This window comes from Phyllobates terribilis, unplaced genomic scaffold (assembly GCF_046119375.1).
Source record: "Phyllobates terribilis strain yellow unplaced genomic scaffold, ASM4611937v1 Scaffold_4__5_contigs__length_816908805, whole genome shotgun sequence".
In the NCBI taxonomy this organism is placed as follows: domain Eukaryota; kingdom Metazoa; phylum Chordata; class Amphibia; order Anura; family Dendrobatidae; genus Phyllobates; species Phyllobates terribilis.
In genome coordinates, this window is record NW_027362764.1 from 761,070,542 (window position 1) to 761,088,316 (window position 17,775).

A 17,775-nucleotide genomic window follows, 5' to 3' on the forward strand; every position below is an offset into this window, starting at 1 on the left:
ACAAAAAAACATAGAATATACTATTCTTCTAGAAGTATAAGAAAAAATTGGTTGTTGAAGTGTTATGCTCATCTGGGACATTTATGGTATATTCAAAAGATTGATGTCCCCTGCTGGGACCAGCATAAATCTAACAAATGGGGACCAATTGTGGACCGCTTTCACCACTTCCGATCCATATATTTGGAAGTAGTGAAAATTATTACACATGCCAATTTTTCGAACTTAAAGAAGTTGTCCACTACTTGGACAACTCCTTGTCATACCCCACGCTTGGCCCTGATAAAATTAAAAAGCCTATACCCATCTCCCGTGCCGGCTTTGTTCCAGCGGTGTCGGCACTCGCGGGCCCGGGGCTCCCGTTCGCTTGTTGTGACACATGGTGCCCGGTCCCTAATCAGCGATGGCGTCACTGTCCCTGCCTTCGTATGAATTGAACATGAAGAGGAGGTCAGAGATCAGCTTCAGCTCTTGCTTCCTCTTCATGTTCAATTCGACAGAAGGCAGAGACAGTGACGCCAGCGCTGATTGGGTGCCGGGCTCCCACGTGTCACAACAACCACACGAGAGCCCCGGGACCGGAAGTGCCGACACTGCTGGAACGGAAGTGAGTAAAGGCTTTTTTTTTTTTTTTTTTACTGGGGACAAATATTTAGATCAAGAAGCGTTTGTCCTAGTAGTGGACAACCCCCTTAATACTAGTGAATGGAGAGGGCCGTGCACCCGCAATAATCTCTCAGTTCACAGACGCATGTGTCTGAGCACCTTTCTTGCAATAGATGCAGGTTGTAGTTTTCAGACATTTATGGCTTTTCTTGTGGGATTCCAGATGGGAATATCCCTTTAAGATGTCACTAGGTTTATTTGAATGAAGGAAAAAAAATAATTTTTTTGTGGAAAAACACAAATATATCACAGATTTCATTTCATAAAAAAATGTTTTTCTGCTGCGAATCCAACAACATATTATTGCCACATTGAAAGGAAGCAAGGTATCCAGAGATTTGAGATTTCTACTACATTTCTGCAAATTACTCAATTTCCGAAAACAATTCTATCATTTCAAACGTCCGGGTTCATGTAAAGTGTAATCCTGGATTTAGAGGAAACCGTGGGATTATGAAGAGCACAGGCAGTGATCAGCTAATAGTCCTGCCGCCAAACTGCTACTTTTGTTGATCCCAGCTAATGATAATCTTACCCTACTACTTTAAAGATGACTTTTCATTTGCCTTAAATATGTCTATTTTATAACCTGGTGTGAATGCCGCTCTTCTCCTGAATCCGGCGATGTTTTTCTTTCCTTCCTGTGTCTCTCCGTTCCTGAGATATGGCCTTTTATTCCTTGTATATAAAATTTGTCCTTTTAGCCAAGTGGGTGTGGGCCTTAACTGTTTTCAGAAAATCTTTTAGAGGACCACACCCACTTGTTAAATATACTAAATTTATATACAGTGAAGAAGAGGCCATATCTCAGGAACGGAAAGGAGCAGGAACAAAAGAAAAACATCTCCGGATTCAGGAGAACAGCGGCATTCACGCCAGATAAAAAAATATATATTTAGGGCAAACTCTTTAAGTATTATTTACCGTATTCTTTAAAGCTTTTTTTTTATGCCAACTTCACTCACAAGTACAAGCCAGTACCAGTAGAGCGCGGCCTTACGAGCAGAGTCGGTAGTATAGTGCTTCCCTTTATACGGCCATACAATTACCCAGTTTATCATACATTTTTTGGCGCAAAGTCTTGGGCGCTAAATTTGCACTATTGTAAAAATTTTGAAGCTCCTGTCTCTGCAAATCAGGAGGATCAAATCCTGTGCTTGACAAATGGGAACTTTGATAAGAAGACTGAAGCGGTTTATAATCTCTTCTGCCTTCTCTTCTCCGATGTTTGTTATAAATAGAGACAGCAGCAACTTCACCGCCTCTATTGGACTCACTGATCACATTGTTGCCAGAACTGATGGGAGATTTTATGTTAAAAGTAAATATATTTATATATAACATTAAAAAAAAAAAGTTAGGGCTCTTAAACCACCATTGTGAAAAAAAAATGCTTAAAAAAACCTTTGGCCCCAACTCATCAAACAGTTTTTGCCAGAGTTCTGGAATAAAACTGTTTGGAATGTTGCAATATTTTTGTGACCTCGTAATTGCAGAAACATTTTGTGACTTTTGTAATTTCTACCTTAATCCCGATTAGATCTGTAAAACTTTTTTTTTTTAAAAAATAATTCCGTCCTAATTTATACAGATAAAAGTGGCGTAAATTACGACAGCAATGTACTAGTAACATTTCATGTAGTGGCGCCTGGCGGGGCTGAAAGATGCTCCAGATTCATACAGAATGCCAGTCCTGAGGAATCGGGGTCAACTTTATTTGGAGCTCATTTGACACCTTTTTTTTCTACTTCAACTGATTTATCAGACAAATTTGGAGCATGTTTTCAAACCCAAAAAGTTTCAATGTAAAGGAAGCTTATTCAAAGAATTTTTTTTAAAAGCTTTTTTATCACGTGTTGATTTCGGAGCGGAAACTGCTCCATAATCCACATAAAGAAAACCTCTGGGTGACCATACCTTAAGAAGTGTCTGACCAATTAGGATCCAAACACTGGGGTTAAATAAAAAATATTCTGATGGCCTGCAGCCACCACTAGAGGGAGCTATATGCATATAGAATTCTGAAGTTTTCTTTCTGTCTATGGGAGCAATATAAATGCAGGCAGCTCCCCCTAGTGATGACTCTTAGAAGACTTGGCAGCTCTGGATAGGGAGAAATCTGTCAATCAGCATCTGGAGGGTGCATAATTGAAAGACTGCTTAAGTCAGCATGTCCATCACTGTTGACAGATTTCCTTTAAGGAGGACCTGTCAGTGGGTCATAAGTGGCCAGTGTTTGCCTTGAGATTATTCCCACTGCTCTCCCGAGTTTTTTTTTTTTTAAATTGGCCATATGGTTCCAGAGATATGAGGCTTTTTATTTAGTGCTAATTTTTATGGTCTTTACTAAGGGGGCGTGGCTGACAAAGCCGCCTAGAGACACGCCCCAGAGGATCCATAAAACGTAGCATTATATAAAAAGGCCCATATCTCTGGAATCGTATGGCGAAATTGAAAAAAGAAAAAAAAATGAAATACTCAGGGGAGCAGCCGGAATAAAATAAGAGCGAAAACTGGAAATTTTTGGATTGATGATAGATGCTCTTTAATTACAACATTCTGGATGCCTCCAGCCACCACTAGAGGGAGCTGAGTAAATAATGTTGGCTCCATGGTTGCTGGGTTTTAATGGAAAGATTTCATCACCCATTACTAACATTTATCCCATTTCCTTCCCCCCCACAACAGAATCTGCAGTGGCTGCCGAGAACTTGGTTGGGCGACTCTTATCTCTGGTCAGAACTGGTAATTACTCCTTGAACTTGGACTCCAAACTTTTTGTGGCAGATCCGTCTGATATCTTCCCAGATGACGCGGTCTCGCGTGTCGCACTCGGCTGCGATAAGGGATTACAGAAAGTACTGAATTCCAGGACGGAGAAAATCGGGGATGAGGGAGGATGTGGTACGTGAGCGCATGGAAATTCATTAGTTACAGCAAAATTTTCAAAATCTGATTTTACAAAATGCGTTCTACTCTAGTCACAGCCGGAGCTGCATTCAATACTCTGCCGCTGTTAGCTCTTAGGCTATGCGACCACACATCTAGTGGCTGCTTAGTGTCTGTGCAGAGCACAGTACTGCATTCCGGAACACATAGGAACCGGTTCATTATTATACGTGCACTTATTTTTGTCTACGTTTTGGTGTTTTTTAGTTGTTTTTCAGATGCTCCTTAGTTTTCTCCTTTGTATAACCTTATTTTATGTGTTCGACTTTGTGGTTTTTTTTCACGTTCGTCATGGTGGAAGTGTTTTTTATTTCCAAATGTTTTGTTACTTTTTAAAAAGTTGCAAAATTTTTGCGCATATGTCCTCCCGAAATGTTTACGTAATGTTAGTTGCATGCAACTTTTTTCTTTAGGCTATGTTCACACATCATGGTTTTTTCAGTGTTTTTTTCTATGCTTTTTTTATGCAAATTTTCAACTGCGTTTTGCAGTACCAGCAAAGTCTATGAGATTCCAGAAATCTCATGCACATATCTTGTTTTTTTTTTGTTCAGGATTTTTGTGCTTTGCATGTTTTTTTTTTTTTTTGCAAAATAGAGCATGTCACTTCTTTCAGTGTTTTTACACCCATTGGAAGTAATGGGTGGTGAAAAAAACCTGAACTTTTTATGTACATGCATAACAGAGACAAAAGGACAGTGAAAAAAAGGCTGAAAAAACGCACCAAAAAAAAGCAAGAAAACAGCAACAAAAATCCTGAACAACCTCCTGGCAAGAGATCAGTTTTTTCTGCAGGAAATGAACGCTGAAAAAACAACATAGCCTTAACAAGGAGCAGAAACAGTTAAAGCAAAGATATAGGGAATTTTTTAATTTTGATAAAAATACGTTATCCATTTGCGTTGTTCAAAAATGATTTTGGGGTGCAAAAACGTCAACCTTACACCATACAATGAAATAGGAAAGTGACTTAAAAAAAGGCAGAATTTTGAATGCAGCTGTGATTGTGACTAGAGTAAAAAATACAATGTAGTTGTGCTATGATATTATCAGAATGAGTTTTTCATTGTCACTTTTCTTTTTTGTCTATTTATATTCGTCGCTGTTTTTAGTGCCAAATTTTTCAGAATGGAGCATGAAAGTTCATGAATTGTGCGCAACATAAAATTTCTCTTTATTTTTGTCGTCTACCTTTTTTTGTGCTTTTTTAGATTAAAAAGTCATATGATCCATTAAAATGTGGAACACAACTCTAACATTTGTGCAAAAATTTCTGGCGTAGAAAAATATCACTCCGGGTTGGTCGCAGGAGTAAATTTGCGCAAAACTTTTGCAATTTTTTTTTTTAAAGTTGCAATTATTGAAAAAAACAACAACAAACGTCTGGGTTACAAATACCACATCTACAACAGCGAACATAAAAAACCCAGACAAACAAGTATAAAATAGACTTCAAAATAGGCGCAACTTAAAAAAAGAAATGGTGCAAGGCATCAAAACAGGAAAAACTAGATAAAAATGAGCGCAAATGCAATATATGTTTCAATATGTGTGTATGGTTTCTGTAGTCCTGTGTAAAACCACATTACATGCTCTACAATGATGCTGTGTCTCTCCACAGGGATCTGTCCAGCTGGAAGTTACTCCAAGGATGGGGAGTGCACTCCTTGCCTAGAGGGATCATATCAGGAAAAAGCCGGAACAAGTAAATGCCTGCGGTGCCCGGTGGGCACCACCACCCTCTACTCTGGAGCTTATAGGCACAGCCACTGTGAGTACAGCTCCTTACATTAGATGTACAGGATGGGATGTCTGAAATACCAAGACATTATAGCCACAGCCACTAGGAGTACAGCTCCTTACATTAGAGGTACAATATGGCTGTAAGACAAAGGCGTTATAGCCACAGCCACTAGGAGTACAGCACCTTACATTAAAGGTACAATATGGCTGTAAGACAAAGGTGTTATAGCCACTGCCACTAGGAGTACAGCTCCTTACATTAGAGGTACAATATGGCTGTAAGACAAAGGTGTTATAGCCACTGCCACTAGGAGTACAGCTCCTTACATTAGAGGTACAATATGGCTGTAAGACAAAGGCGTTATAGCCACTGCCACTAGGAGTACAGCTCCTTACATTAGAGGTACAATATGGCTGTAAGACAAAGGCGTTATAGCCACAGCCACTAGGAGTACAGCTCCTTACATTAGAGGTACAATATGGCTGTAAGACAAAGGCGTTATAGCCACAGCCACTAGGAGTACAGCTCCTTACATTAGATGTACAGGATGGGATGTCTGAAATACCAAGACATTATAGCCACTGCCACTAGGAGTACAGCTCCTTATATTAGAGGTACAATATGGCTGTAAGACAAAGGTGTTATAGCCACTGCCACTAGGAGTACAGCTCCTTACATTAGAGGTACAATATGGCTGTAAGACAAAGGTGTTATAGCCACAGCCACTAGGAGTACAGCTCCTTACATTAAAGGTACAATATGGCTGTAAGACAAAGGTGTTATAGCCACTGCCACTAGGAGTACAGCTCCTTACATTAAAGGTACAATATGGCTGTAAGACAAAGGCGTTATAGCCACTGCCACTAGGAGTACAGCTCCTTACATTAGAGGTACAATATGGCTGTAAGACAAAGGTGTTATAGCCACAGCCACTAGGAGTACAGCTCCTTACATTAGAGGTACAATATGGCTGTAAGACAAAGGCGTTATAGCCACAGCCACTAGGAGTACAGCTCCTTACATTAGAGGTACAATATGGCTGTAAGACAAAGGCGTTATAGCCACTGCCACTAGGAGTACAGCTCCTTACATTAGAGGTACAATATGGCTGTAAGACAAAGCTGTTATAGCCACTGCCACTAGGAGTACAGCTCCTTATATTAGAGGTACAATATGGCTGTAAGACAAAGGTGTTATAGCCACTGCCACTAGGAGTACAGCTCCTTACATTAGAGGCACAATATGGCTGTAAGACAAAGGTGTTATAGCCACAGCCACTAGGAGTACAGCTCCTTACATTAAAGGTACAATATGGCTGTAAGACAAAGGTGTTATAGCCACTGCCACTAGGAGTACAGCTCCTTACATTAAAGGTACAATATGGCTGTAAGACAAAGGCGTTATAGCCACTGCCACTAGGAGTACAGCTCCTTACATTAGAGGTACAATATGGCTGTAAGACAAAGGTGTTATAGCCACAGCCACTAGGAGTACAGCTCCTTACATTAGAGGTACAATATGGCTGTAAGACAAAGGCGTTATAGCCACAGCCACTAGGAGTACAGCTCCTTACATTAGAGGTACAATATGGCTGTAAGACAAAGGCGTTATAGCCACTGCCACTAGGAGTACAGCTCCTTACATTAGAGGTACAATATGGCTGTAAGACAAAGCTGTTATAGCCACTGCCACTAGGAGTACAGCTCCTTACATTAAAGGTACAATATGGCTGTAAGACAAAGGCGTTATAGCCACTGCCACTAGGAGTACAGCTCCTTACATTAGAGGTACAATATGGCTGTAAGACAAAGGCGTTATAGCCACTGCCACTAGGAGTACAGCTCCTTACATTAGAGGTACAATATGGCTGTAAGACAAAGGCGTTATAGCCACAGCCACTAGGAGTACAGCACCTTACATTAAAGGTACAATATGGCTGTAAGACAAAGGTGTTATAGCCACTGCCACTAGGAGTACAGCTCCTTACATTAAAGGTACAATATGGCTGTAAGACAAAGGTGTTATAGCCACTGCCACTAGGAGTACAGCTCCTTACATTAGAGGTACAATATGGCTGTAAGACAAAGGTGTTATAGCCACTGCCACTAGGAGTACAGCTCCTTACATTAAAGGTACAATATGGCTGTAAGACAAAGGCGTTATAGCCACTGCCACTAGGAGTACAGCTCCTTACATTAGAGGTACAATATGGCTGTAAGACAAAGGTGTTATAGCCACTGCCACTAGGAGTACAGCTCCTTACATTAGAGGTACAATATGGCTGTAAGACAAAGGCGTTATAGCCACTGCCACTAGGAGTACAGCTCCTTACATTAGAGGTACAATATGGCTGTAAGACAAAGGCGTTATAGCCACAGCCACTAGGAGTACAGCTCCTTACATTAGAGGTACAATATGGCTGTAAGACAAAGGCGTTATAGCCACTGCCACTAGGAGTACAGCTCCTTACATTAGAGGTACAATATGGCTGTAAGACAAAGCTGTTATAGCCACTGCCACTAGGAGTACAGCTCCTTATATTAGAGGTACAATATGGCTGTAAGACAAAGGTGTTATAGCCACTGCCACTAGGAGTACAGCTCCTTACATTAGAGGTACAATATGGCTGTAAGACAAAGGTGTTATAGCCACAGCCACTAGGAGTACAGCTCCTTACATTAAAGGTACAATATGGCTGTAAGACAAAGGTGTTATAGCCACTGCCACTAGGAGTACAGCTCCTTACATTAAAGGTACAATATGGCTGTAAGACAAAGGCGTTATAGCCACTGCCACTAGGAGTACAGCTCCTTACATTAGAGGTACAATATGGCTGTAAGACAAAGGTGTTATAGCCACAGCCACTAGGAGTACAGCTCCTTACATTAGAGGTACAATATGGCTGTAAGACAAAGGCGTTATAGCCACAGCCACTAGGAGTACAGCTCCTTACATTAGAGGTACAATATGGCTGTAAGACAAAGGCGTTATAGCCACTGCCACTAGGAGTACAGCTCCTTACATTAGAGGTACAATATGGCTGTAAGACAAAGGCGTTATAGCCACTGCCACTAGGAGTACAGCTCCTTACATTAAAGGTACAATATGGCTGTAAGACAAAGGCGTTATAGCCACTGCCACTAGGAGTACAGCTCCTTACATTAAAGGTACAATATGGCTGTAAGACAAAGGCGTTATAGCCACAGCCACTAGGAGTACAGCTCCATACATTACAGGTACAATATGGCTGTAAGACAAAGGTGTTATAGCCACTGCCACTAGGAATACAGCACCTTACATTAGAGGTACAATATGGCTGTAAGACAAGTGCGTTATAGCCACAGCCACTAGGAGTACAGCTCCTTACATTAGAGGTACAATATGGCTGTAAGACAAAGGCGTTATAGCCACTGCCACTAGGAGTACAGCTCCTTACATTAAAGGTACAATATGGCTGTAAGACAAAGGTGTTATAGCCACTGCCACTAGGAATACAGCACCTTACATTAAAGGTACAATATGGCTGTAAGACAAAGGTGTTATAGCCACAGCCACTAGGAGTACAGCTCCTTACATTAGAGGTACAATATGGCTGTAAGACAAAGGTGTTATAGCCACTGCCACTAGGAGTACAGCTCCTTACATTAGAGGTACAATATGGCTGTAAGACAAAGGTGTTATAGCCACAGCCACTAGGAGTACAGCTCCTTACATTAAAGGTACAATATGGCTGTAAGACAAAGGTGTTATAGCCACAGCCACTAGGTGTAGAGCTCCTTACATTAGAGGTACAATATGGCTGTAAGACAAAGGCGTTATAGCCACAGCCACTAGGAGAACAGCTCCTTACATTAAAGGTACAATATGGCTGTAAGACAAAGGCGTTATAGCCACAGCCACTTGGAGTACAGCTCCTTACATTAGAGGTACAATATGGCTGTAAGACAAAGGTGTTATAGCCACTGCCACTAGGAGTACAGCTCCTTACATTAGAGGTACAATATGGCTGTAAGACAAAGGCGTTATAGCCACTGCCACTAGGAGTACAGCTCCTTACATTAAAGGTACAATATGGCTGTAAGACAAAGGCGTTATAGCCACTGCGACTAGGAGTACAGCTCCTTACATTAGAGGTACAATATGGCTGTAAGACAAAGGCGTTATAGCCACAGCCACTAGGAGTACAGCTCCTTACATTAAAGGTACAATATGGCTGTAAGACAAAGGTGTTATAGCCACTGCCACTAGGAGTACAGCTCCTTACATTAGAGGTACAATATGGCTGTAAGACAAAGGTGTTATAGCCACTGCGACTAGGAGTACAGCTCCTTACATTAAAGGTACAATATGGCTGTAAGACAAAGGCGTTATAGCCACAGCCACTAGGAGTACAGCTCCTTACATTAGAGGTACAATATGGCTGTAAGACAAAGGTGTTATAGCCACTGCCACTAGGAGTACAGCTCCTTACATTAGAGGTACAATATGGCTGTAAGACAAAGGTGTTATAGCCACAGCCACTAGGAGTACAGCTCCTTACATTAGAGGTACAATATGGCTGTAAGACAAAGGTGTTATAGCCACTGCCACTAGGAGTACAGCTCCTTACATTAAAGGTACAATATGGCTGTAAGACAAAGGCGTTATAGCCACTGCCACTAGGAGTACAGCTCCTTACATTACAGGTACAATATGGCTGTAAGACAAAGGCGTTATAGCCACAGCCACTAGGAGTACAGCTCCTTACATTAAAGGTACAATATGGCTGTAAGACAAAGGCGTTATAGCCACTGCCACTAGGAGTACAGCTCCTTACATTAAAGGTACAATATGGCTGTAAGACAAAGGTGTTATAGCCACAGCCACTAGGGGTACAGCTCCTTACATTAGAGGTACAATATGGCTGTAAGACAAAGGTGTTATAGCCACTGCCACTAGGAGTACAGCTCCTTACATTAAAGGTACAATATGGCTGTAAGACAAAGGTGTTATAGCCACAGCCGCTAGGAGTACAGCTCATTACATTAGAGGTACAATATGGCTGTAAGACAAAGGTATTATAGCCAATACCACTAGGAGTACAGCTCCTTACATTAAAGGTACAATATGGCTGTAAGACAAAGGTGTTATAGCCACAGCCACTAGGAGTAGAGCTCCTTACATTAGAGGTACAATATGGCTGTAAGACAAAGGCGTTATAGCCACAGCCACTAGGAGAACAGCTCCTTACATTAAAGGTACAATATGGCTGTAAGACAAAGGCGTTATAGCCACAGCCACTTGGAGTACAGCTCCTTATATTAGAGGTACAATATGGCTGTAAGACAAAGGTGTTATAGCCACTGCCACTAGGAGTACAGCTCCTTACATTAGAGGTACAATATGGCTGTAAGACAAAGGCGTTATAGCCACAGCCACTAGGAGTACAGCTCCTTACATTAAAGGTACAATATGGCTGTAAGACAAAGGCGTTATAGCCACTGCCACTAGGAGTACAGCTCCTTACATTAGAGGTACAATATGGCTGTAAGACAAAGGTGTTATAGCCACTGCGACTAGGAGTACAGCTCCTTACATTAAAGGTACAATATGGCTGTAAGACAAAGGCGTTAAAGCCACAGCCACTAGGAGTACAGCTCCTTACATTAGAGGTACAATATGGCTGTAAGACAAAGGTGTTATAGCCACTGCCACTAGGAGTACAGCTCCTTACATTAGAGGTACAATATGGCTGTAAGACAAAGGTGTTATAGCCACAGCCACTAGGAGTACAGCTCCTTACATTAGAGGTACAATATGGCTGTAAGACAAAGGTGTTATAGCCACTGCCACTAGGAGTACAGCTCCTTACATTAAAGGTACAATATGGCTGTAAGACAAAGGTGTTATAGCCACTGCCACTAGGAGTACAGCTCCTTACATTAAAGGTACAATATGGCTGTAAGACAAAGGCGTTATAGCCACTGCCACTAGGAGTACAGCTCCTTACATTACAGGTACAATATGGCTGTAAGACAAAGGTGTTATAGCCACTGCCACTAGGAGTACAGCTCCTTACATTAAAGGTACAATATGGCTGTAAGACAAAGGCGTTATAGCCACAGCCACTAGGAGTACAGCTCCTTACATTAGAGGTACAATATGGCTGTAAGACAAAGGTGTTATAGCCACTGCCACTAGGAGTACAGCTCCTTACATTAAAGGTGCAATATGGCTGTAAGACAAAGGTGTTATAGCCACAGCCACTAGGAGTACAGCACCTTACATTAGAGGTACAATATGGCTGTAAGACAAAGGTGTTATAGCCACTGCCACTAGGAGTACAGCTCCTTACATTAAAGGTAAAATATGGCTGTAAGACAAAGGCGTTATAGCCACTGCCACTAGGAGTACAGCTCCTTACATTAAAGGTACAATATGGCTGTAAGACAAAGGCGTTATAGCCACTGCCACTAGGAGTACAGCTCCTTACATTAAAGGTACAATATGGCTGTAAGACAAAGGTGTTATAGCCACTGCCACTAGGAGTAGAGCTCCTTACATTAGAGGTACAATATGGCTGTAAGACAAAGGCGTTATAGCCACTGCCACTAGGAGTACATCTCCTTACATTACAGGTACAATATGGCTGTAAGACAAAGGCGTTATAGCCACTGCCTCTAGGAGTACAGCTCCTTACATTAGAGGTACAATATGGATGTAAGACAAAGGCGTTATAGCCACTGCCACTAGGAGTACAGCTCCTTACATTAAAGGTACAATATGGCTGTAAGACAAAGGTGTTATAGCCACAGCCACTAGGAGTACAGCTCCTTACATTAAAGGTACAATATGGCTGTAAGACAAAGGCGTTATAGCCACAGCCACTAGGAGTACAGCTCCTTACATTAAAGGTACAATATGGCTGTAAGACAAAGGCGTTATAGCCACTGCCACTAGGAGTACAGCTCCTTACATTAAAGGTACAATATGGCTGTAAGACAAAGGCGTTATAGCCACTGCCACTAGGAGTACATCTCCTTACATTACAGGTACAATATGACTGTAAGACAAAGGCGTTATAGCCACTGCCACTAGGAGTACAGCTCCTTACATTAAAGGTACAATATGGCTGTAAGACAAAGGCGTTATAGCCACTGCCACTAGGAGTACAGCTCCTTACATTAAAGGTACAATATGGCTGTAAGACAAAGGTGTTATAGCCACTGCCACTAGGAGTACAGCTCCTTACATTAAAGGTACAATATGGCTGTAAGACAAAGGCGTTATAGCCACTGCCACTAGGAGTACAGCTCCTTACATTAAAGGTACAATATGGCTGTAAGACAAAGGTGTTATAGCCACAGCCACTAGGAGTACAGCTCCTTACATTAGATGTACAGGATGGGATGTCTGAAATACCAAGACATTATAGCCACTGCCACTAGGAGTACAGCTCCTTACATTAAAGGTACAATATGGCTGTAAGACAAAGGCGTTATAGCCACTGCCACTAGGAGTACAGCTCCTTACATTAAAGGTACAATATGGCTGTAAGACAAAGGTGTTATAGCCACAGCCACTAGGAGTACAGCACCTTACATTAGAGGTACAATATGGCTGTAAGACAAAGGCGTTATAGCCACTGCCACTAGGAGTACAGCTCCTTACATTAAAGGTACAATATGGCTGTAAGACAAAGGTGTTATAGCCACAGCCACTAGGAGTACAGCTCCTTACATTAGATGTACAGGATGGGATGTCTGAAATACCAAGACATTATAGCCACTGCCACTAGGAGTACAGCTCCTTACATTAAAGGTACAATATGGCTGTAAGACAAAGGCGTTATTGTCACGGGTGTGTTGCCACGGAGATCGTCACGAGTACACAGCCTGACTTCTCGCAGCTGACTTGTTGGTGCTTTGTGTTTCTCGGCAGTGAGGGAGTTAATTCTCTCTCTCTCTCTGGGCTAGATGAGGTCCAGCCTCGCCCAGCTGCAATCAATACTTCTGTAGTTAGACTCCTTCATATACCTGCTGGTCTGTTTGGGAGGTGTCGGTGAAAGCATTTCATTCAGACTGACAGAGCGGATCCTGGTGTTTGGAGTTGCTGAGATAAGTGTATTTGGAAGTGTTTTTTCCCTTTCCTCGCTTTATCATTTATCTCCTTTCCCGTTGGTTTTCCCTCTGTTGTAGTTGAGAAGTTGTTTGTATGCAAGGTGGTTTTGGTTTTTCCCTTGTACTGTCTCGTTCGCCTAAATACTGTGTTTGGGCATATTATTTCTTGTTCCCTTTGGTTGTGATCGGGGTCCTTCTCAGGACTAGATTACTGAGGTGCAGGGATCTTCAGGAGGTAGGGGTTACGCTGGCGGCCTGGACCTCTGTACCTTTAACAGTACCTCCAGGTTGAGGGATTAGTCAGAGCCCCAGCTTAGGGTCAGCTTAGGCCTCCTACCTCCAGTATACAGAGACAGCGTGACAGTTATAGCCACTGCCACTAGGAGTACAGCTCCTTACATTAAAGGTACAATATGGCTGTAAGACAAAGGTGTTATAGCCACAGCCACTAGGAGTACAGCTCCTTACATTAGAGGTACAATATGGCTGTAAGACAAAGGTGTTATAGCCACAGCCACTAGGAGTACAGCTCCTTACATTAAAGGTACAATATGGCTGTAAGACAAAGGTGTTATAGCCACAGCCACTAGGAGTACAGCTCCTTACATTAGAGGTACAATATGGCTGTAAGACAAAGGTGTTATAGCCACAGCCACTAGGAGTACAGCTCCTTACATTAGAGGTACAATATGGCTGTAAGACAAAGGTGTTATAGCCACAGCCACTAGGAGTACAGCTCCTTACATTAAAGGTAAAATATGGCTGTAAGACAAAGGTGTTATAGCCACAGCCACTAGGAGTACAGCTCCTTATATTAAATGTATGAGAATGTTGAATATCTGGGGAAAAATGCCCATTGGGTCACAACATATTGCATTCACAGAGTATGACACTGATCCTTGATCTCTTCTCTGGCCGCTCACAGCCCTGGAGTTTCTGGTGTTACACAAACAGTCCATTGGTTTCAATGGACACTACATTTCTCCTGTGAAGGCGCTGCAGAGGAGTTGCACACTTGCTTCCCCTCGGATTACAGCTGATTACTGAGGGTTCAAGCATGCTGACACTCTATTATCATAAAGAGACCCTTTTAATAAAAAAATAGAAAATTTAGCTGATTAACTGATCGCCAGGGTCTGGAGTTAAAGTTGTACAGAATTAGAAAAACATGTCCCAAAACAGCGCCACTCCTGTCCACAGGTTGTATGCGGTATTACAGCCTGTTCCTCTTCTTATTAATGGAGATGCAATACCAAACAGAACCCATGGACAGGTGTTGCGCCATTTCTGAAAATAAGCATTTTTTTTCCCATAATCCTGCACAACCCCTGCGTGAACCGTCACTTTTAGGGCCACATGTTGCATTAGGAGACACTGGTTACAATGTAGCAAATCTGTTTATTATGATCGGTTTCTGCGCCGTCAGCAGAAGCTCCTGAGTTGTTTGTGTTACATTCGCTGGAATGGAAACAATTGGATACAAGTTTTATAATCCAGGACAGAATATGAAACGTGCTTTTTTTTGGGGGGGGGAAGGATTGACAAGTCTGTGACCGAACCGTTCCCCTCGCTGGGTGGAAAACATAAAAAATGTGTGTGACAGCCGGTCGGGTCGTACATAAATCAGAGCATGGGTTACACCAGGACACGGGGTCAGGGAGGGCTGCTACAGCGAAATTACTTTTCTGCAGATTATTTTTGCAGAAAACGATTAGGAACTAGAATCGTGCAGATTTTGGTGCAGATTTGATGAGGATTCGCCTCCTTATATTTTCCTGCTGAAGCTGATAAAAAGCAAAAAAAATAAATAAATGGAAAACAGAAAAAATTTCCAAAAATCTTTCTACGTTTTCAACAATGGAGCTTTCCTATTGAAAACTGTAAGAAGAGTGAAGCAGTTTTCGACATGGATTTGCGATCAGATCAGCATCAAAATCCTCGTGTGAACATTCTCTAATTATTTTGTAAATCAGCACCTGCAGTTTTTCCTGCAGAGCCGCATGTAACCTTCAACAAAATCCACAGTACAAGTAATTTGTATAGCGCTTGCAGTACCAGTAACGACCACTACACAACGCACGGAGCTGTGGGAGTATCGGGAGTCAGATCCCACCAATCAAATATTGATAACCTCTCTTGTAGATGTTCAATTTCCCTGCAGCACCCCCGCAGGAGAAAAGAAGAATTACAAGGTTCTCATGGAATTCGATGGGAACATTTTTGGTCCTCCAGGGCAAGGTGTTATTCACAGCTGCTCTTTGTACTAGATTATAGGTAAGGCTCCAGGATGTGAGACCCCTTATAACCTCATCATGCATCTCCTGTATATATTAGGTGTCACCAGATGCCAGAGGAATAAGCAGGATTTACGATGCGATGGCCGAGGAGAGTTCTTCCCATCCCAAAAAGATGCAGAAACTAACAAGTATTTCTGTGTTGACAACTTTGGGGAAAAACTGATGTGGACGGAAACTGACGTGGAGCTCACAAATGATCAGTGCTTATGTGAGTAACTGCAATAATGACTCTGTTGCTGTTTTGTATATTCACCCCAATTTTGCTTATAGACAAAATGCAGATGAAGAGGTACTCCAGAGCTGAACTCAGTATTCTGCTGGTGCAGTCACTGTGTACATACATTACATTACTGATCCTGAGTTACATCCTGTATTATACTCCAGAGCTGAACTCTCTATTCTGCTGGTGCAGTCACTGTGTACATACATTACATTACTGATCCTGCACTGATCCTGAGTTACATCCTGTATTATACTCCAGAGCTGCGCTCACTATTCTGCTGGTGCAGTCACTGTGTACATACATTACATTACTGATCCTGAGTTACATCCTGTATTATACTCCAGAGCTGCACTCTCTATTCTGCTGGTGCAGTCACTGTGTACATACATTACATTACTGATCCTGAGTTACATCCTGTATTATACTCCAGAGCTGCACTCACTATTCTGCTGGTGCAGTCACTGTGTACATACATTACATTACTGATCCTGAGTTACATCCTGTAGATCTTTTATTATAAAAATGAAAAACATAACAATAATAAGAACAGAAACATAACAAAATTAATAACCAGAAAATAAACAATGTAATGAACTGGTCCAGCCGCTCCCTCTCTCCTCACACACATATTATACATATATACACAATAATAACTACCTACACTGTGACATCTGGTCCGGTTACCAAACAAATAATAACAATATAATAAACAATGACCGACAAATTATATACAAACTAATATATACATTCTTTTTTTTTTTTTTTAAATAAATAAAATAAAATAAATACTAACTATACAAATATATACAAGACAAAACAAAACCCCCCACACTCAAGCCCACCAGTCCCTCCCCGGTACTGACCTGAGAGCTGGTCCTGCGTCTCATGCCTCAGTCCATGTCCAACGTCCATAGGCCAGATCAGGCAGTGCCAGTTTTTCACCCAAATAACCAGTGTCCCACAAGATGAACCCACCTCCCCCCTTTTCCCTCCACCCAACCTAACACCTACACCCAAATCCATATATACAATATATACAGAAACAAACAATACAATAACCACAACTGACAAAGCCCAAGTTCGGTGCCTGCAGCCCTACATCACTGTCTACTGATCAATAAAACAAAAATCTATGGTGTCAGCAGCAGCCCACCACCAGGAGAGGAGACGACCAGACTAGGGCACACTAAAAGAAAAGCCCCTCCAGAGGAGAGCGGCCCTCCGTGTACCCAGTCTCTCATACTCCAGAGAACGCACCTTCACCAGGTCACCGAGTATGGTCCTAAACACATCGTCCACTGGGAGGATTTTCCGCTGCGTCGCTACTAAGCACCGTGCGTTCCACGTGTGATACCTAACCACTGCGCTAACTAGAAATAAGGTGCAGCGGTCCCGACCACCCAGGTCCCCGAATGCTCCATAGGCCCATTCCGCATAAGAGAGACCGGCCAGCCGGGGCCAGCCAATGGAGGCGCCCACCCTGTTGTACACCTCTGTGTTAAAGGGACAGCGAAGCAGGAAGTGGTCCATGCTTTCAAGCATGGTACCACAATGCTCCCGAGGACAGTTCCTGTCCTCAGAGCTCCTACACTTCAGATTGTCCCTCACACACAGTTTCCCATGGAAGCAGCGCCAAGCCAAGTCCCAAACCTTCGAGGGGATCCTGATAGAATTCAAAAGATGCAGAACCACCCCAAGATCCCGACTTGGGCAATCCCTGAGCGCCAGAGGCCTCTGAAAATGGGTCAACAGAACCCTTTTGTCAAGGAGCTTCCTTGGCAGAGTCCTGACCTCCCA

At 42.3% G+C, this 17,775-nt stretch overlaps 1 protein-coding gene across 1 annotated transcript in view; it reads left to right on the plus strand.

Annotated features, from left to right (window-relative positions):
- Positions 1 to 17,775, plus strand: part of TG (thyroglobulin) — a 389,754-nt gene that overhangs the window by 193,771 nt on the left and 178,208 nt on the right. Inside the window, exons 27-31 of the mRNA XM_073676983.1 lie at positions 100 to 189; positions 1,605 to 1,677; positions 3,355 to 3,570; positions 5,207 to 5,386; positions 15,793 to 15,963. Of these exons, the coding sequence (XP_073533084.1) occupies positions 100 to 189; positions 1,605 to 1,677; positions 3,355 to 3,570; positions 5,207 to 5,386; positions 15,793 to 15,963 (730 nt within the window). The remainder of the gene's footprint in view (positions 1 to 99; positions 190 to 1,604; positions 1,678 to 3,354; positions 3,571 to 5,206; positions 5,387 to 15,792; positions 15,964 to 17,775) is intronic.